A 22,092-nucleotide genomic window follows, 5' to 3' on the forward strand; every position below is an offset into this window, starting at 1 on the left:
AGAGGAAACTGGCACCATCTTGGAAGTTTTGGTTTTGGCTCAGCGGTTCCAGTTAAACTTTGGGGATTTTTTTGGTCAAAGAAATATAACATGGCAACCCTTTGAAAAACATGACCAATAAAAACCCTGGTTACAAAATGCCCCTCTAGATACAGATTTGGTTATATAGACAGTTTACCCAAAGTCCCATGTAGACTAAGTAACATACAGTACATCTTTCTGACTAAAACATGGATGTCTGAAAATAGTCCTGCCTATGTCCCTTAATAGCAGCTTTATAACATAGTTTCAAAGCCTGGAGAAAGATGGGGGGGATATTTTTAAAAGGCGCCCCTTTTCCATTTAAACAGAATCAGAAAATAGAGGCCTTGAAGATAAGAGATGGGACTTAAAGTAACCCTGACAAGCCACTACTTAACTGTACAGATAAACACACTGCCGACCTCCAGAACCTCATGTAGTTACTCTGTATTCAGATAATCTGTCTATAAAGGGGAAGGACTACTAGCAATTCATGTACTACCCTCTTTGATACTTCAAATAAAGAAATTGTCTCTGTTTACGTAATACTTTCAGTCTTCATTAGAGGCCAACTGAGACCTTAAAAAAATACTAATTCTGTTTGTGTATCGCAGGTATGTTTGAATTTCCCAAGCCTTATGTTTTGCCCTAGGGAGGCAGTTAAAACCAGTTAAAGGCTCCAGGCACAAAACATTAAATAAACAAAACAAAAGAAAATGAAATAAAACAAATTAAACAGATTTTGACTGAGAAATGGAAGTACAACACATGGATAATTCGTGAAAATCCTGATGATTTATGCACTCAAAGAGGCGGTACCAATTTATACTTCAATCAGTCCATCCACTGTATTGGAGAGTTCCCATGTTCTCACACCCCAACTAGCACTGGGTATTGTTATTCTTTTCAATTTGGGGCACAAAGTATGTTCCAGTTTGCATTTCTCTAAGAATTAGGGTGTTGAACACCTTTTCATATGTTTAGTGGCTATTCCAGGGAGCTCCCACTAGACATTGTCAGAAAATCACTCTTAAAAAAGGACCTAGACAAACTGGTGGTGGATATGGAGTATGGGGTGAAAGAAAAGAACACCTCAGGCTGGAGAAGGAGGTGAGGGCAGCGTAGGAGAGCTAGTGAAGCTACCGTGGGATGCTAGTTATGGAATCATGGGAAATTTAAAATAAACCAAATGTGTAAGAGTTTAGAGGTGGGGCAGGGGTCACTGAAAGGGAGGTGCTGAAGAGGGGAAATAAACTGAAATGAAACACACCATAAAAGTTGTCTACAACAGGAAACTCTAAATGGTGTAGAAATAACATTGCAAATGGAAAGACTGGGTTTCAGGTAACAGTCTTATTTCATTCTTACGTGGTTCAATGAGTAGATTCTATTCCTGAACTCTGATACTGATGGTTTCCATTTCATACTCATACATTTAAAAATATTTTACTGAACCCCTACTATATGCATATTTCTGTTTGTTCAAGTCATTGTGCAGGACTGAAAGAAGTAAACGGCTTGATCTCTGCTCTTGAGGAACTGTAAGTTTCCATGGCAAGAGAAGACAGAGATACTTTAAAGAATTAACTAGCCAAACAAGATAATATATATAATTATCAAATGAGCCATACAAACAATATAGGACTTGAATGGAGGGAGAGAACGCTTGGGTTGGAATGATCAGAGCAAATCTGCTACTGTCAGAATTTGAACTAATGTGTAGAACTTAGAGATACAGAAGGGGAGAAAGCAAAATTAAGGTAGGAAAAAGTGATGCAAAGTCGGGAGGGAGGGACAGTGACACCTGTCTGGAGATTAGTGAGTAGAGCAGCCTGAGACAAGTAGTGAGGAAGAAAGCTGGAGAGAGAAGGTGAGGCCTCTTTGAGGTAGGACTTGAAAGACAGGGTGAAGGGTGTAGACTTCACCTTGAGGAACCAAAGCATGGCCTGTGGAACAATGGGAGTGTTGTTAAAATGTAGGTTTCCAGGTTTCACACTGGTCCTACAAAAGCTGACTATCTGGTGGACATGCCCCAGGAATCTGCATTTTAAAACAAACTTCCCCAGGTCATCCTGATTATACATTCGTGTTTGAGAACCAGTGTTACAAGGCAAGGGCTAGCAAACCACACGGTCTCCAGTGTGTATATTTTTTTCTTTACAATCTTGTAAAAATATAAAGACCATTATTAGCTTGCAGGCCATTTGAAAACCTGTGGCTCAAATGTCACCCTTGTAATAGGCAATAAGGAGTCTCTTCAGGTTTTTGAGCAAGAATGTGTTTTTTACTGGTCAAGTGTACAGCTGTTCAATGGACACTCTCTTTTTAGAGTAGGCTGCTGGGTGTCTGAACCCTTCTCTCTTCTGTGACTCTCCTCTTCTGTCACCATTCCCTGGGACCATCCATCCAGGAGAAGCTCTCTAGGGAGGTTTCCCCCACAAATCTTTTCTTTCTTTTTCTGTTTTGGCAGCAAAATCGATCCTATCCTTAGTATCTATTATTCTTTCCCCCTCTTATACCTTGATGATATTAGTTTGTCTCAAAAACTCCCTGGAAACAGGGAAGGAAAGAAACTTAAGTAATAATTTACGGGATAAGCCTTCCTAGGGCAATGGAAATACTGTCACACAGACGATTTAGTAAAGAACCAGAATGGGGCCAACTGTCACTGAACCTCTCTACATGGTACATGGAAGACACACAGAAATGTTCAAGGCATTCTTTCAAGGAAGCCTAAGAGGGGATGAACGGGGTTAGGGTAAATTTTTAGGAATCTGCTGCTGTTAAAAGATAAAGATGCCCTCCCTGGGTTTGGCAAAACTAAATATTTTAGCAACACAAAGAAAGTGGCATAGATTCTGCTCACTACATGAGTTGATGTTGCTATAGGTGAAAAATCCAGAATGGGAGTCCATCGTGTACCCATCTTATCTGGAGACTATCAGCTCTAACTGCAGATTTCACTTAGAACTAATAGAAATGGCCTGAGATTTGTTGCTGACCACTGGAGTACACACAAGCTAGGATTTCCACTTCTTTTTTTGTTTTAGATTGCCACTTAAAGTTCTCCACTGGAGAGCTTTGCTACTAGAGGAGAGGGGAAGAGATTACAGTATTGGTACTTTAAACAGCCTGGTCAGCAAGGGAGGAATAACATCAGAACAATCTCTAACTACTGTAGGATTCTCAATTAGGAAAACTGCAACAGGCACTGCTCCTTTTACCAGATGCCTAGAAGGAGTTTAACTGATAAAAACCTGCTGTCATAGCAGCAAAGCACCTTTGAAAGTGAAGGGCTTACCATCTCCATGGTGCAGATCCAAATCCACATAGAGAATACGCTCAAATTTCCGTCGCAATCGTAATATTCCCAGGACAGCATCATTGAGATAACAAAATCCAGATGCTTCATCTCTGTAAGGAAACAAGTTGCTACAGCCAATAGCCAAAAGGAATCTAGGAGTCTTTACAGTCAAGGAGTTAACTCTTGAGATCTATTCCCTTCCAATTCCTCATTTTAAGAAAACCAAAATCTACCTACAAAAATTACATAGTAAATGATACAGAAGGATCAGGGAATGAAGAGTTTTATAAACTAAATATTCGGGTTGATGGAAAACTTTTTTTTTTAAGATTTATTTATTTGTTTGTTTGTTTGTTTGTTTATACAAGAACCAGGGTACAGGCCAGATGTGCAGGAAGATGAGAGGATTCATCAGAGACAGAGTGGGGAACAGAACAGGTAGACTGACGAAACACACTGCTAAGGGGAGCAGCGGGCGAGGCAGGAGAGGTCTGCCATGCCATGTGGGACCCTCGCTGGCTGGCCAGGATCGAACCAGCACTGCAGAGCCTGTGGACAGATTCACAGCAGCGCTCAACCGCCTGTGCCACCAGGGGAGGCCCGATCAGAAACATTTTCTATCCAGGATCCCAGATTTTCAAAGACTTGGATTATCATAGCTATATTGAATAAAAGATTGTTTCTCTAATGATTCAGCAATCATTTTACAATTTTGTAGTACCCTGGGGTCATCGTGATGAATGCTGATCATCACTTATAGGACTTTAGGAAAGCTAGACTCTAGAAGGGGACTTAAAAACAATCCTACTCAGCCAGATGTAGATGTTGGTGATTGAATTCTCTGCACTGACCCTATGACACAACCTAGAAATTGTGTGTGTGTGTTTTTCAGTAAATCTTGGCACTTGTTGCTCATAAAAGCCGAGTGTGGAGTGTACAAATGCATAGCCTTCTGGGCAGCATAATAAGGTTTCCTTTCTGTAAATATAATTCTTATACTAGAGACTGAAGCAGCTTCTTCTAAACTTATTTTGCTTCCCTCACTAAAACCGTCTTCATTGACTTTTATGGTGTCTAACTGTTTTGCTACGGGTTATAATGTGTCACTTTAACCTCTTATCAACGTTAAGTTACTCTTCTATTGTGCTTCCATTAAACCTTACTGAGTATATGTACAGTAACATTATCATCGATAATGTACCCTAATTTATCGTTAACGTTTCATCCTAAATGCTTCAGTTTCTTTTGCTTCTGCAGACATTTCAAATACCAGCACATTTTTTCTAAGTTCTCCCAGATACTTTACTTGAATCCGAATTGTGGGCATAGGCATCATTTAAAATAACATTTTCACGGCTATGAAACTGTAAGATTTTTCTAGTGTATACACAATGTGTAAACTTCTTTATGAAATCTCTTCCATAACAGTGTCTCATAGTCTCAACAATGCCCTGGTTCACAGGATGCATCGATTGGACAGGTTACCAGCAGGTGGAAAGTTAGTAAAAATATCACTAGATGTGATTTTGCTTCATGAAGGTGAATTTAGTGATCACCCAGAAAAAGAATAGCTTGGCCCTTAGGCATGCAATATATAAAAAAGATGAATTTCTTATAAATAAGAATTAAGTACATGACTTTGAAAGTTCTTGGATGTTATCTTCCAAATATGTAAAGCTTGCATTTCATAAGTCTACTGTCTTAGCACATCAAAAAATGGGGTAATCTGTCCTATTGAACATCAATAACTTTTGGGTAGATGAGATAGAACATTAGGTGTTAGGAAAAAGAAGGTGGGTGATAGGGAAGAGGAAAAATACAAGTCAATACAAGCCATACTTCCTTCCCTTGGAGAACTTACAATTAAGCTAGGAAGACAAGGCATAAGCACAGAAAAACAAGACCAAAAAACCTACCAACTAAAAGGCAGAAATTAATGACACGTATATATGAGAATATAGAAAAATTTTATAGACAAAATTGACAAAGCAGAATCATCTCATTGACAGCATTAAAATTTATCTGAACCCCATGCTTCTGGAAATCAATGATGGTTAAGAAACCCACAGTCCACCCTTTTGTGTCCCAAGGAATGGTTAACGGCAAAGGATGGCATTGCCCTGGCCTATTGCAAGATGAGAACATGCCTCCTCATGACTCCCATAATACTCAGAGATGACTCCCCTTTTTCCCTGTCTCTATAAAATTTCTGGTTCCTTCCTTTCTTTTGAAATATTCCTCTAATGGCAATAGCCTGAGTAATAAGGCTTTTTACCTCTCATTATGTGAGTGCATAGTATTTTCCTACATCCAGATGGCATTACCAAATTAGATTACAAAGTATTTTAAGTTAAACAAACTCTATTCTCATTGGTTTATGGAAATAAGTGCTTAGATAAATAAAATATTCACAAAGTTCCCAGAAAATAAAGAAAATTTATTTCAACGTGCTAAAAAAAAAGCATTCCAATAAAGACAAACTCAAAAGTTTTAAAATTCAAATTTGCATAAGCTAGGCAAATCTTTGACAAATAAGACTAATTTAATACTTTTGTTTTATTAAAATCAGCTCTGCCTTTTCTGATTTATAAGGGTTAAGCATAATATACATGTCGATTATATTCTACTTGGGTATGTTCTTCCTAAATTTATACAAACTTACAGACTGAATGAACTGCTATTACTTCTATTAAATGGTTGAGATTATGACAAATGTAGATTTGTTTAACCAAATTGAGTCATTATTCTGATAAACTTTATCTCAACAATAATTATGTTTTGTAGTATGTCAGGTTTTTTTTTTTTTGACATAGACTAACAAACATCTGATTACTTTAGGCACCATGATGCTCTTTATTTTATTTTATTTTTTAAAGATTTATTTATTTATACAAGAACCGGGGTATAGGCCAGATGTGCAGGAGGGTGAAAGGATTCACCAGAGACAAAGTGGGGAGCAGAACAGGCAGACTGACAAAATACACTGCTGAGGGGAGCAGCGGGCGAGACAGGAGAGGTTTGTCATGCCATATGGGATTCTCGCTGGCCTGCGGGGATTGAACTCAGCTGCAGAAGCCGTGGGCAGCTTCACAACGCGGCGCTCAACCACCTGCGCCACCAGGGAGGCCCTAGTATGTCAGTTTGAATATAATTTATAAAATCTTCAGGTAACCAAAAGTGTTGGGCTAATGCTAAATTGAATTAATTAATGGATATTATTTAGTTGCCTAGATCATTTCTTTTTTTTTCCAATGATTTATTTAGATTTATTTATTTATGCATACAAGATCTGGGGTACAGGCCAGAGGTGCGTGGGGGGGGTGAGAGAATTCACAAGACACAGAGTGGGGAACAGAACAGGCAGACTGACGGAAGTAAACTGCTGAGGGGAGCAGCAGGCAAGTCAGGAGAGGTCTGCTACACCATGTGGGTTGCTCCCTGGCTGGCCGGGGATGGAACTTGTGCTGCAAAAGCTGTGAATTGCTTCATAGTGCAGTGCTTAACCACTTGCACCACCAGGGAGGCCCTGCCTAGATCATTTCCAAGAGAATGCTGAAACATGAATTATTAAGCATGATTTTGGGTTTATAGATTTGGGTTTTTTGATTCTTATTTTTGCATGCTACAGAGAGGTTGTAAATGCTTGGATCTGTTAATAAGTGTGCTTTTTATTGGAAACCAATGTTATCTCAAAAAAAGTTTGACAGGGCCTCTCTGGTGGTGCAGGGGGTTGAGCGCAGCACTGTGAGGCCTTTGAGGCATGAGTTCTATCCCCAGCGGGCTGGGGAGCAACCCACATGGCGCAGCAGACCTCTCCTATCTCACCCGCTGCTTCCCTCAGCAGTGTATTTCAGTTGATCTGCCTGTTCTGTTCCCCGCTCTGTCTCTGGTGAATCCTCTCGGCCCCCGCACCTCTAGCCTGTACCCCAGTTCTTAAAAAAAAAAAAAAAAGTTTGACAGATATCTTTAAAAAACTGTGTTGTTTTCTTTTTTTTTCCCCTTAGAGAAGTTGTACTACAAGGGATATATACTGACATAGAAAGTGGTAGGATATTCACAAAAAGGGAATTGTATTTGTTTGCTAAGGATTGAGGAATTTATCTGTAAGATTTATAAAATTTCCAAAAAGAATTTGAGTATCAAATATTATCCTGATGCAAAACTAGAATTTGGTTTTCTCTGTTAAAATGACAAGTTTTATTTTTTATTAATGGCTTTCTCTTAACAGGTAATAAAGGCTTTGTTCACTAAGTAATCTTCCTAGATGACAAAGATCCTGTGTCTTTCCAGAATAATCTTCTATGGCTTATACTGACTTTATTACACCCTTCATTATTTAAGAAATTAATGTTTTTTCACATAGGAAAGAGCTGAGGTTCTTTATAATCATATTACCTCTTATGTTTACTTATAAAATCTTTTATTGTCACTTTGGTTAAATGGAGAACAAAGTACTGTCTTTGAGTAATACATCATCATATCATAACTAAGTCTAGAGGACCCTGGAAAATCTCAAAGGCTTTGTTTTTCACCTTATAAAAACAGGTGCTAGGAGTAATTAGGTTTATTTGATATGTTGATATTGATAGTATGTATGAAAGAGTCTCCAAATCAGAAGAGATTCTCAGCCTTTGCGAGGTTAAATAGGCAAATGGTATAAATATAAAATCTCAAAAATTGTTGTATAGGAAGTTGCTAGAGATTCAATACCCATATTGGCTCCAATAGGTTTTTATTTTTGAGGTTACTAGTGCTGCTATGCCAGATATTTGACAACTACAATATAGTGTTATCAATGATAATTTAAAAAATTTGTTAGCCAGGTCTCAACTTCAAAACTTTATTTTGAACCTAGTACCTGCTAGGTTATTAGTTTTTGACTGGGAGTTAAAAAGAAAATACCTACTCTAGATTACTGAATCTTCTTACTTGATACTCTTGATACAGTCTGGGTATATTCTAATTATGTGCTTGGTATTCATGAGCATATGACCTGTAATATTTGAGCATTGTTATCTCTAAAGATTACATTCATCCACTTTTGGGGGCTGGATTAGTAGATGCAGAGAAATTTTGTCTTCCTTTTGATTATAAAGTGTTCTTATTAATTTGTCAGACATTTACATAAACATCATTTTGGGGGTATATTTTCAAAAATCCATACATGCACATGCTTCGCTCACATACCACCAAAACTCCTATGTCAATGTTCTGTCCACTTTCTTCCCTGTCGTCTCCTCCTATTCCCCATTTTCCCTCTGGTAACCAGTATATGATTCACAGAGTCTAAGAATTATATTTACTGTGCTTTGCCAGGTTGTTTTCTTTGGTCATATATTCCAGAAATTAGTGAAACAATTTGGTATCTGGATTTCATTTTCAAATTTATTTTACTTAGCATATTCAACTCAAGACCATTATTTTTGTCCCAAAAGACACTATTTCATTTTTTTCAATAGCCAAGTAGCATTCCACTGAATTTCGTAATTTCTGTGTCATCTGTCATCTTAGGGTACTTAGGGCAGGTCCATGGCATGGCTGGTATGAACACAGGAGTGCATACATCTCTTTGTAGTGGAGTTTTCATATTCTATCAGTAAATACCTAGGAGTGGTATTGCTGAATCATAAGGTATTTCCATTTTTATTTTGGTAAGGTGTTTCCATACCATTTCCCACATAGGCTGCACCAAATTAGATTCCCACCAACCGTGGATACGTATTTCTTTTTCAACAAATTCTAGCCAACATTTGTGGTATTCACTATTTTTGATATAGGCCATTCTCACAGGGCTAGGGGTGCAAGTCAGCAGATCACACTCTTCATTCCCCTGACTGGGGGAATGGTGGAGCTCAGGCTCCTTCACTGATGCCAGCTGGCATGTGGCAGTGGGTTCCCTTCTTGGCAGTCCCAATGGGGAGGGGTTTGTGAGCTCAGCCACTCACTTTGCAAACAGCCAGGGTCCCTGTGACCAAGCCAGATGTTCCCATGCGTGTATTCACCAGTCTGCATGACCCCTCACTGAAAAAGTCTCACTAAAAAGATTCACGGTCTGTGCCCTGTTCCACCATTGCTGGGCCCCCAGCGTGTTCCTCTCACAAGAATGTCCAGGCCTGGCTATGCTCCCCTTCCCTCTCCCTGCTTTGTTGCCACATCCAGTGACCAACCTCAACATGGTATCTCCGTAGGCAGGTTCCCTGTTTCTGGTGGTGGAACTTTTGAAAATTCATTTGAGTAAATTTTAGCTTAGTTTTTCCTTTTACTGTGCTTAGAGGAGCAGAATCTCCAAATCTTCCTATTCTGCCATCTTGTGGGTAGAGTCTTTGTTCATCCATTTTTATAAATTAAATATAATAGCCTCTATTCTTTAGATAGGGTTAGTTGTTATGTTTATGGTTACTTTATCTAAAAACTTGTTTGGATTGATTATTATCTTGTTTTGCATGCTACAGGAACAACTATATGTCCTCATCAATTGTAACATTATTCTTGTAATAATACTCCTCAGAACTTTCACTTTTGAAAATGACCAGTAAGTAACAAGTGAACCACAGTTCTTATGTTTCTTGCCATCTACAAATAGTTCTTTATATATTAATCTGATGTGTCCCTGAAAGTATTTTCAATCAGGTATAAGCTAGAATGCTTCATCTTCAACACAGACTGCCTCAGAGGTGCATGGAAAAGGATTATGCCAAGTGCTGTTGTCTACATACTTCTGATGGCATAGTTTAAATAACTTTGAGATCCTACCAATGAGTGAATCAAGACCATACCAATGAGTGCATGAACATTTTGAGAACTCTAGTTGAGAAACAGATGGATTGATTATATTGTTAACACAAGGTTGAGTGGAACAAGAACTAATTACATACACCTAAATTGACTGAGGAGGGATGACTGGATTTCATTTAGAATATTGCTGAGATTTTTAATGTTCTCTTTCTGGATGTATAAGAACTAATTTCTCTCCAACTACATATAACTTATAACAATTTACTAAGACTGTGCTTTTGTAAAAAGAAATGAAACATTTGTAAATGATGTCTTATTCCCTCTGCCTGAACCATCCAGGATTCAGAAACTCATATTGGGGTATTCTTATTTTCATAATAATATAATTATCTGCTTAAGTTCAATAAAAATATGTCCTACTTGCTCTCAGTACATGACTGGAAACACTGGTTACATAACCAGTACATTAACACTGATGTTCATTTAATCAGATATGATCATACACTTTCGTGGAACTAAGGGTGACTTTATAAAGCCAATGTACACCATGGCCTTTTGGGAAAACTAGCCTTGTACCTGGCTTTTAGGGTTCCCAGACTTACAGTGAGTAAGGAAGGTTACTTTCTGGAAGGTCATGAAAACTTAGGATATTTTGGGGACCTCAAAAGAAAGCAGCTCTTCCAAATTTATAGGTACTACAGATAAAATTGTCTCAGCTTAGCATCCTAGACTTAATAGACTTTTAAAATTTCAAAGTGAGATTTCTTATGAAAACTTCCAGCAAAGCAAGCTTAAGAAGGTCTGTATGGTAAATTATCATACTTGCTACAACTATGTAAAAGTAGGTTAAACATGATGAGATCTAATTAAAAAAATTCTTTTTATTGAGATAAAATTAGCATAATAGAAAATTAACTATTTTTTAGTTGGGAGTAAACTTAACAAAGGAAATGAAAGACACACACAATAAAAACTATATGACATGTTAAAAGATAGAAGACGCGAAGAAATGGGAAAGATATCCTGAGCCCATGGAGAGGATGAATAAGTATTGCTAAAATATTGCTAAAATTGCTAAAGGAATTTATAGACTCAATGCAATCCCTATCAATACCTCAATGGCATTTTTCAAGGAAATAGATGAGACAATTAAAAAATTTCTATGTAATACAAAAGACCCTGGATAGCCAAAGTAGTCCTGAGGAGGGGAAAAAAAGAAAAAAAAAAAGAGGTATCTTGATCCCTGGTTTCAAACCACAGTATAAAGTCATTATAATCAAAACAGTATGCTACTGGAACAAAAATAGACACACAGAAAAATGGAATAGAATTGAGAGCCTAGAAAGAAGTACACACATATATGGCAAATTTTGACAAAGCGTCAAGACTATATAATGGAGAGGGCCTCCCCGGTGGCGCAGCAGTTGAGTGCTGGGTTGCGAAGCTGCCCGCAGCCTCTGCGGCGCCAGTTCGATCCCCAGCTGTTCCCTGGCCACTGGAGGAGGGTCCCTCATGGCGCGCAGACCTCTCCTGCCGCCTGCTGCTCCTCTCAGCAGTGTATTTCATCGGTCTGCCTGTTCTGTTCCCCGCTCTGGCTCTGGTGAATCCTCTCACCCTCCCGCGCTTCTGACTGTACCCAGTGCTTGTATAAATAAATAAATAATCTTTAAAAAAAATTAAAAAAAAAAAGACTATATAATGGAGAAAGGAAAATCTGGACAACCACATGCAAAAAAAAAAAAAAAGAAAAGAAAAGAAAAGAAACCAGATTATTATTTAACACAAAAATTAACTCAAAATGGATTAAAGACTTGGACATAAGACCCAAAATAATTTTCATGGAAGAAAATATAGGCAATACACTCTTGAACACTGACCATGGAGATGCTTTGGGGATTTGACTCCAATGGCTAAGCAAAAGCAGAAGTAAACAGAGGGGACTACATAAACTAAAATGTTTTTGTACAGCAAAAGAAACCACCACAAAACCAAAAAGGCAACCTACTGACTGGGAGAAGATATTGGTGCATATACCCACCAAAGGGATTAATTTCCAAAACAAAGAACTCATACAACTCAACAACAACAAAACCACAAATAAGTAAATAACAAAACAGGCAGAATATCTGAATAGACATTTTCCATACACATGTGAGAATCACCTAGACTGAAAAGACTGGAAACAATAAGTATTGGCAAGGGTGTGGAGAAAAAGGAACTGCCATACATTGTTGCAGGGGGCAGGGGAATGTAAATTAGTCTGGCCTCTATGGAAAACAGTGTGGGGATTCCTTTAAAAAATTGAAAACAGAAATACCATATGACCCAGCTATACCACTCTTAGGTTTTTTGCTAAAGAATATAAAAATCTATTTCAAAATGATATATTACTAGCTGCATTAGCCACAACAGCCAAGACATGGAAACAAGCTAAATACTCACTGACAGATAAGTGGCTAAAGAATTTGTGGCATCTATACTCAAAAGAATACTACTGAGCTATTAAAAAAGATGAATTATTGCTATTTGTAACAATGCAGATAGAACTTGAAGTGATTATACTAAGTGGAAATAAGAAATTTAAAGAAAATTACCAGATGATTTCTCACATATGTGGAAAATAAATAGTCAGAGCAATGTACTAACAAATCACAACAAAAACAACTCTTTGACTCTGTGAATAATATGGTGGTTACTTGAGAGGGAGCTGTGGGAAGAAAGGAAATTGGTGGTCACTGTAGTAGAGAGCGTGATGGTAGTTTCCACCGATGTCTTGGAAGGTCTTGGAAGCCACTGGACTGTTTACCTTCAGTGTTCAATTTTTAGCTCTTTAATACAACCTTTTAATTTTTTCATTTCAATCATCACTCTTAAGATGCCCGGTCTCCGGGACCCTGAAATATCTTTTGCCACCATCTCTCAACACATTTTTCAACTAGTTTTACAGGAATAACACCAAGTCCAGAGACTACAGTCATGCATTGGGTAAAGATGGGGACATGTTCTAAGAATGTACTGCTTGTGGCCTTCATTGCTGTGTGAACACCGTAGAGTGTAGTTACACAAACCTAGATGGTATAGCCTTCTATAACTTAAGCCATATGGGATGACTATTGTATATGTGGTCTGTCATTGACTAAAGTCATTAAGGGACACATGATTGTATCCCTAGACCCTGCTGCACCATACTTAGGAGGTTTCTGATTAATTGTCTCTGAGTTGCTCAGTAATGAATACTTGTCTTGCACAAAAGGGAAAATGACAATGTTGATGTTTATCCTAGTCCTGTGCTTCCCAGAAAGTAGTGATGGTTAAGACCCACTCCCCATTTTTTTTTCCAGGAAAAGTCTAACTACAAGGTACCATCCTACTTTACCATATTATTCTAAGACCCGTATCCATCCTTCCTCATGACACCCTTTCTGAAAACTCACAGATGTCCCCCTTGTTTACCTGCCCCTATAAAACCCCAGTGCCCCTTCCTTTTCCTTGAGATATTCCTCATTAATAAATGTTATCTCTATTGTAATAACTGGATAAAAATAATTTCCTTAACTCTCCAGGGCATTTTGTCTTTCACATCATCAACACAAATGTGTTCAGAGGATAGACAAGTTTCAGCAAACAGTTTCCTAAAAACTTCGAGAAATGTGCCTGTAGTTTTGTGGTTAGACAACCTTTTTCTTTTTCTTTACCAGAAACATCTACCTTCTTAAATGCCCTGGTGAGCTATAAACCACAAAGTCAATTTTAAGAAAAAGCACAATTGTAGCACAATTGCTCATATTCATATGCTGCTTTTATATCTATTAGGCCAAAAATTCAGGGACTCTTGGATAACAACATCAAAACATTTATATAAAACATCAGGTGGCTACCTCACCCAGGCGGAGCCAAATATCTGCACTGTTCAACAGCTTAATTGTACTGGCAAAGATTTTGCAACAGTCATCCAATCATCTTTTTTTTTCCAGTCCTGGTATCAAAAGTTAGCATTGTAGGTTTCCAGTGTTTTTGCTTATTTTGACCTTCCTAGGACTTGCTCAGATATCTATTTTCTCTTCTAGTGCTCACATAACTATTATAACTCTATACATTATAACTATTTTGGAACCAGCTGGTAGTATGACTTGGCTTTCCTCTGTTGTTGGTGTATAATAAAAATAGTATCCAACATTTATTGAGTGATTACCCTATGCCAGGAACTGTACCAGGTGCTCAATATGTTAACTCAATCAACGTTCATAACAACCCTGTTAAGTATATACTAGTATTTCCATTTTACAAACAAGGAAACTAAGCAGAGGGAGGATCACAGGATGCACAGTTAAGAAGTGACTGATCTTGAACTCGAATTTAGGGAAGCTGGCTCCTCAGCCTCCAAGCTTAATCATGATGCAAAAGAATTCTGATATCACTCTACACCTATTGCTTTTTTCCTTATAATTTCCTCCACTTCTCCTTCATATCTATTCTCTTTCTACCATTCAGTTTTGTAATGTTGGTGGACCAAAATGGTGGTCCATTTTGTCACTTTTCTTTCACTTCTTTACTTGTCTTTTCCCGATTTACCACTTTGTTTGCCTCTAACCCCTTTGTTATCTCCTAATTTGGATTTAAGAACTTCTTGGTTAAAAAAATGAGTGACTATAGATCCTTTCAGTAGCAACTTTTCTCTCTAGAGTTCTCTTATAAGCACCCATCAAACTTAAATTATTTCAATTTTCACGTTAGTTTGATTTGGAATAAATGTTTCTTTTTTAATTTAGTAAATGGGTTTCTTAAATCTCCCTCTCCCCAAAGGCAAATAATGTCCCTGGGCCAAATTTGCATGAATTGACTTTGTGGTGGTCCTTTCCACTATAAATTCAATTTAGTTACCGACCTAGAACCTTTGGATTTAGAATTTATACAAGAAAAATGAAAAAAGTCAAAAAGGTCAAAAAGACCCTACTTGTTCATAAAAACAAATCCATTAACTGTGCGACAAAAAATGACAAATATTATCCGGGAAATAAAATAATGTGACAGCAGCACATTCTACACAGCTCTCACAGTCCCCATGCCATCTGGTAAGATAAGCAGCTACTACTGAAGGCTTGGGAGAGTAGAAATAAGGTAATATTTGCCTGAAAATGAATCAAGAAAACTGACTATGAACTCATTATGTGAAAAGTGCTTCTTGCCAGTAAACCACTTTTAGAATCCAAGGGCCATGTTTCCATTTGGATAATTATGTTGTCCAAGGTAAACTAATGGAAAAAGTATAAAGCAGTTCTATTTACCACCGAGAATCTAAGTTTATAAACAGAACCTAACATTTGTGCTACAGCAGAGTTAAAGTGGTGAGCCGGTCCCTGAAAATTGCTGCAAGATTAATTCAGTTAGAGAATAAATTGAGTAGACAGGTCATGATGAACTAAAATCATTCGTTGTTTCCTTTGGACATGCGAATTGGATCTAGACTTCTTTAGCACATTTTTCTCAGATGACATAGGTAGAATTTTCCTATTCTAAATGTTTTTATTTGGTATAGATTAGCAAATCAAAGACTTCACTTGGTTATTGAATTTTTTCTGTATACACTCTGCTTTTAGGGAAGGAAGTAAATGAGAAGAAACCAAACAACTTTCCAAAAGCGATTGCCCAGCGTGTATCCCAGTATCTCTTCGGATTTAGTCAATTTCTGTTACCTCCAATAATCTCATCCAATTAGAATCGAGGGTACAAAAACATTGTGTAACTCTAAATGAGAGCAGTACGATTCAATGAGGTCCATTCTACTGTGTAAACCAAGGCAAAAATGTACAAGTACACTTTTAAAAAAGATTATCAAAAAAGGATCTATCTTTAAAAATTCTGTCTGGTATAAATGACCCCTAAACCAGAAAATTCAAATGACCAGAATATTCTATTCCCTGGATATCCTAATTAATAAAAATATCACGTTTTATTTTAAACTCACATTTAATGACCTTAAAAACCTTAATGGTTTAGACATCAATACTGATTGAAGAATTAAGAGTGCTCTCTCCCTCCACAAGTAAAGAAAAACATTTTAGTTATAATTGATGGAAATGGGCCTGCTCAACCTCTCTAGTTAAATAGAAAAAAAATGTAAAAGCACCAGCAAAGCAGCTGTCCCAGGCTTTATATGTATACATATATATTTTGTGTTCCTGCACCTGGTCCTGGCACACAAGAGGAGTGTCTCAAGAGCCAAAGACTTTATGTGCTTGCATCCTCAACCAACATAGTAGACCCCATTAAATTGACTGGAGTTTATATTAGGTACAGATCAGAGGAAATGCCATTGTGTTCAGTGAATTGATCACAACCTCTGCTGAATCAGGGGAGAGAGAGAGAGAGAGAAGAGTGCTTGCTTTACAAATGCAGGGAATGCTTTCAGACTCTCTGGCTTCAGCTGATGCAAATCTAGAGTAATTTCTGACATACAAGAAAAACACATGGATGCTCCTCAAATATCCTTTTTTTGACAATATAAAATTTGACCATATACTACTGAAATAACTTAAAACTTGGATTAAAAACACCTAGTGTGCTGTCTTGTAATATCTTCATTCATTACAACATAAATTATACATTATATTAACTGTAATTTTCCATTATAGTTTTCATAAAAGAAATCATACAAATATATAATTTATAATGTAAACAGAATATAAACATATTTATAAAAATTTATATTTATTAACATTTATAAACGTACAAAATATTTATAACAGAATATAAAAATTTGACTATTCTTTTTATACCTTTTCTGTAAACTAATGACTAGCTAAATCCTGAAATATACACAATTATAATGTGCACATATTCTATTCAACATCTTTCACCTGTAGATTGTGACGGCAAAGAAAAGCGTTATTTCTGTTTTATACAAAGGAACATGGATAATTTACCTCTTTGGTTTATAAGGAAGTGTCCTGTCCAAGGCAGGAAGTAAAGGGAACTTGCTGGCACTTCTAGGCCTAGTTGAGCAAGGCTTGGGATATTTATGGCACCCCTAGATAATAAGCCCTGAAATATAACATTACTACTAGTCCTCAGTAGTATTGTAACCTTCCTCTGATGCTCAGTCTCAGGCGGCCTGCCCAGGAGGGACACCGCATGCAATCAACCTGCAGGCAGTTGCTGAGGACTTATTCTGTCCTGTTTCTGTATTAATGGTTGTGGATAGTGCAAGGTGTCAGGGACCGTGCATTTGAGGAACTTATGACTGAGCTGAACAGAGCTGTAAGACAAGACAAATACGTATTTTAAAAAATGTATAAGGGCCTCCCCTGGTGGCGCAGCAGTTGAGCGCTGGGCTGCGAGGCTGCCTGCAGCCTCTGCAGCGCAGGTTCGTTCCCTGGCCGCCGGCGAGGGTCCCACACACACAAAAAAAAAAATGTATAAGATGTGCATGAGTGTTATATGATGTAGACTATCTCAATTGCAGCCACCTAGCCATACTCTGGAAGCTTTCTTCTAAGAGGCTCAGGGGACATATGACCTCATTTACTCTCGTTAGCTCCATGTGAAGTAGAGGAAGAAATGGCTATTCCTTTTTTATAGTAGAGAAACAAAAATTATCACGTCCCAGGATAGTTAAGGAATGGGCTACTTGCTGCAGAGTCTTTCACAGTCCTCTCTCCCTCCCACTGATCCTTCCTCTATTATATTTTACACTATTCATTATAATTTTCTAAAAGCATGATTCAGAGAATACCTCCCCCCTACTTAAAGATTCCCCAATGCCAACAGGACAAAAAAGATTGCTCATTTAGCATAGTACTCAAGGTCCTTCATAATTCTGTCCCTGCCTATTTCTTAGGTCTACTACCTCACCATTCCCCTGAAACATCCTAAATTCACCATATCAAACTTTCCTTCCTATCCAAAACATTATTTCTTCAAGCCTCTGGGGCTTTGCGCATATGTAATCTTGGACGTGGACAGACAGCTACTCTGTCTGACAACCTCCTACTCATATTTTAAGATCCAGCTGTGAAAATGTTCCTGAAGTTCCATCTTCCATTCACAGGCAGAGGAAGTTGATTCCTTTTTGAGCTCCAGCAGTTTCTTCATCCCTCTACCACTGTACTTATCCAATTGGCTTGCAATATCACTTCCTGTACCTGTCTTGTTTCTGAGACCAAAAACTCTTTGAGAGCAAATTCTGTATCTTATTTGTCTTTTTTTTTTCTTTTTTAAAAATTTATTTAAAATATTCTCTTTTTTTAAAAGATTTATTTATTTATTTATACAAGCACTGGGTACAGTCAGAAGCGCGGGAGGGTGAGAAAATTCACCAGAGCCTGAGCGGGGAGCAGAACAGGCAGATGGACAAAATACACTGCTGAGGGGAGCAGCGGGTGCGGCAGGAGAGGTCTGGGCTCCATGTGGGACCCTCGCCGGCGGCTGGGGATCTAACCGGCGCTGCAGAGGCTGTGGGCAGCTTCAAAGCCCAGCGCTCAACTGCTGCATCACCAGGGAGGCCCTGTATCTTATTTGTCTTTATACCTTTAGTAGCTAGTGCAGTGCTTGGCACAGGATTGCTCTGAACTTATTTTAAAATAATTTATAGTAATGGTGAAATATCTAAAGAATGAAAAAAAGGGTCTACATTCCTTTTCTTGAGTAAAAGAGAAAAAAAAACCCTTTAGATTTTGCATTTACAAATTCAAACATTATGGGCTAGAAACACATTGGAACAGATCACTAAAAATGGACTAGTCACTACCCACATCAGGAAATCTTAAGGACCGAAGACCCCATGATGCATCACCCAACCTCCTTCCCTAGAACAAATGAAGAAAAAGAAAAACAAAGCATGGATTTATGTAGAAGCTGGTCTCGGGTCTAGTAATATGCCCTTGGCGTTTTTTTTTTAAATGTGTGATAGAATAGGGAACTTTTCATTGAATGTGCCCCAAAATAAAGTTAGATGTGGCAGAATTGTTTGGTAGACATACTTAAAATGGAAATAACTTGAATCAATTGGCCGGGTGGGTGGATATCACTAGGGTAAAATTTAATACTGAAACACAAAAGGTAATTCACTAATGTGAAACAAATAAAGAGGGTAAGATATCTGCTGTAATGCCATATCTGAAGTGGTTCTGAGTACTGCAGCCAGACCATGCCTACCACCTTGATATGCAGTAGCAAACTGAATCTATAAAAGAAAACCAGCTTCTTTAAATCATGGCTACTGACTCTGATCAACTATAATAAATAATGAAATCTGGGCCTCCCAAGTGGCCTAAGTGTTAAGTCTTAGCACTATCACCCTGACTGCCTCAGTGGATCCCCGGCCAGGGAGCTACCTACATGGTGCAGCAGACCTTTCCTGTCTTGGCCACTGCTCCCCTCAGCAGTGTATTTCAGTTGATCTGCCTGTTCTGCTCCCCACTCTGCCTCTGGTGAATCATTTGACACTCCGCACCTCTAGGTTAGACCCCAGTTCTTCTATGCACCAATCAATCAATCAATTAATCAATCAATCTTTAAAAAAAGAAAATGAAATCTTACCATTTGTGACAACATGGATGAAATGGAGGGGGTTATGCTAAGCAAAAGAAGTCAAAAGGAAAAAAGGCAAATACCGGATGGTGTCACTTATATATTTCACTATATATTTCATATATAGTATATATAGTATATATATATATATTTAGTATATATAGTATATATATTATATTACTATATATATATTATAGTTATATGTTATATATTATATATATTATACTATATATATTTAGTATATAGTATATATTATATATATTATATATAGTATATATATTTTATATATATAGAGTATATATAATATATATGAAATATAGAGAAACAAAGAGTCAGATAAAGCCAAACTGATAATAAACCCTAGAAATATGACTGTAGAACTGAGGCTACCAGAGAACAGGGGCAGAGCAAAGTGGGGAAGAGGTACAATGGACTCTGGTGGAGGAAGGACTATGGGTGTCTTGGTGGTGGGTGTGGTGTGGTTACGACACCTAAAGAGGGTGATCTTATTCAGTGTTGTAAACCAATATTACCCCAATAAAAAATGTAGAAAAAAATTTTGTGGCACATCCATCTTTGTAGCAAAGAGCATGTGCATCAGTGGTGACTGCTGTCAGTGGTGACATCGTTAAATATTGAGTACAGAGATGTAGAAACTGCATGAAGGAAGACCAAGATATTCCCAATCACAGGGCATGTTCAGGTATAGGTCAAATCGTAGTTTTCAAGCTTTGCTCTAGCAGCAAAGGGTCTTTTTTCCAAACAAAAATTTTCTGTGGAATCCCAATATATAAAACAAACAAAATCATGACTGTTCTGGTTGAAGCAAGAGTGGTGGCCACGTGGAGATCCAGAATCCTATATACTTAGCCACCCCTTTACATCCTGTAGTTGCCACTGAGGTATGAATTCCTAGGGATCACAAAAATCTACAAAGAGCTGATGAAACTCAATAAAAACAAAGAAAATAATCCAGTCAAAAAATGGGCAGAAGAGCTAAAAAGAAACTTCTCTGAAGAGGAAATGCAAATGGCAGACAGGCATATGAAAAAATGTTCAACATCACTTGTAATCAGGGAAATGCAAATCAAAACTACAATGAGATACTATCTCACACCAGTGAGAATGGCACGTATTAAAAAAACTAGCAACAACAAATGTTGGCAAGGTTGTGGAGAAAAGGGAACTCTCCTGCACTGTTGGTGGGAGTGCAAACTGGTCCAACCACTATGGAGAGCTGTGTGGAGATTTCTTGACCTACTCGGGATAGAGCTTCCATGTGATCCAGCAATTCCACTCCTAGGTATTTACCCAAAGGACACAGAAACATCAATTCCAAAGAGCACCTGCACCCCTATGTTTATAGCAGCACTATTTACAATAGCTAAGCTTTGGAAACAACCCAAATGCCCAAAAATAGATGACTGGATCAAGAAGATGTGGTACATATACACCATGGAATATTACTCAGCATTCAAAAAAGATAAACTCATGCAATTTGCAGCAACATGGATGGAGCTGGAAGAGATCATGCTCAGCGAAATAAGCCAGAAAGAAAAAGAAAAATACCGGATGGTCTCACTCATGGCAGGAATCTAGAAAACTTAAATAAGAGACCAGGAAAAAGAATAACTATAAGAAAGCAAAAATCAAAATCAACAAACAACTATGAACCAGAGACACTCTATGGGGGGTGGGGGGCGGAAAAAGGAGGGATTGGGGTTAAAATGAGGGGGTTGCAATTGTATGGAGAATATAAAAATAAAATTTAAATTAAAAAAAAAAAAGAATTCCTAGGGGGCCTCCCCTGGTGGTGCAGCGGTTGAGCTGCAAGACTGCCTGCAGCTGCCGCAGCACCGGTTTGTTCCCCTGCCGCTGGAGAGGGTCCCAACAACAACAACAACAAAAAAGAATTCCTAGGATAGATGCTGTAGAAAAGGTTTCTATATGGTAAGAGAGGTTAGAAAAGACAATTCCTAGTTTTTTCTGACTCTGAAAATCTGTAATATGATCATCCTCCTATTCAACACCTGTCAGGAAATCAGGACTTTTTTTTTTCACTTACAGAAGAGTCCAGCTGAGGGCAAAACAAATAACTAAGGGTCTGAATATTAACCTTCGTGAGGGATTATCACTTAGCAGTGGGCGTGGGCAATAAGAGGCTTCTCCCTTCCTCCACCCCCATTCACATTTGTATTCAGCATTTCCTCTGTTCTATACCCCAGGAAAAATGATTAACAATGATACAGATAACATTCTATTCTCAAGGACCTCAGTGTCAGGGGGATGAGGGAGTATGGAAGCAGATGAAAATTACAAAAACAAAAAATGAAAGCAGCATATTGTGACAAGCGATATTACAAAAATAACACAAGGTGTTGTGATAGAGTGTAAAGGGTGTGTGTGGGTGTGGGGGGATGTACTTCAGACGAACAAGATGAGTTTTGATGGGAGCAAATCATAGGAGCCATCACAAGAAGTTTGGACTTTATTTTCAGTGAGAT

At 37.9% G+C, this 22,092-nt stretch overlaps 1 protein-coding gene across 1 annotated transcript in view; it reads right to left on the minus strand.

Annotated features, from left to right (window-relative positions):
* The window catches only part of HDAC8 (histone deacetylase 8), a gene marked incomplete at its 3' end in the record, with an annotated part of 230,279 nt that overhangs the window by 134,980 nt on the left and 73,207 nt on the right, over window positions 1-22,092 (minus strand). The window contains 1 exon segment of the mRNA XM_084258384.1: window positions 3,323-3,435. Within this exon segment, the coding sequence (XP_084114510.1) occupies window positions 3,323-3,435 (113 nt within the window).

Source organism: Talpa europaea (genome assembly GCF_964194135.1).
Source record: "Talpa europaea genome assembly, chromosome: X".
Taxonomy (NCBI): Eukaryota; Metazoa; Chordata; class Mammalia; order Eulipotyphla; family Talpidae; genus Talpa; species Talpa europaea.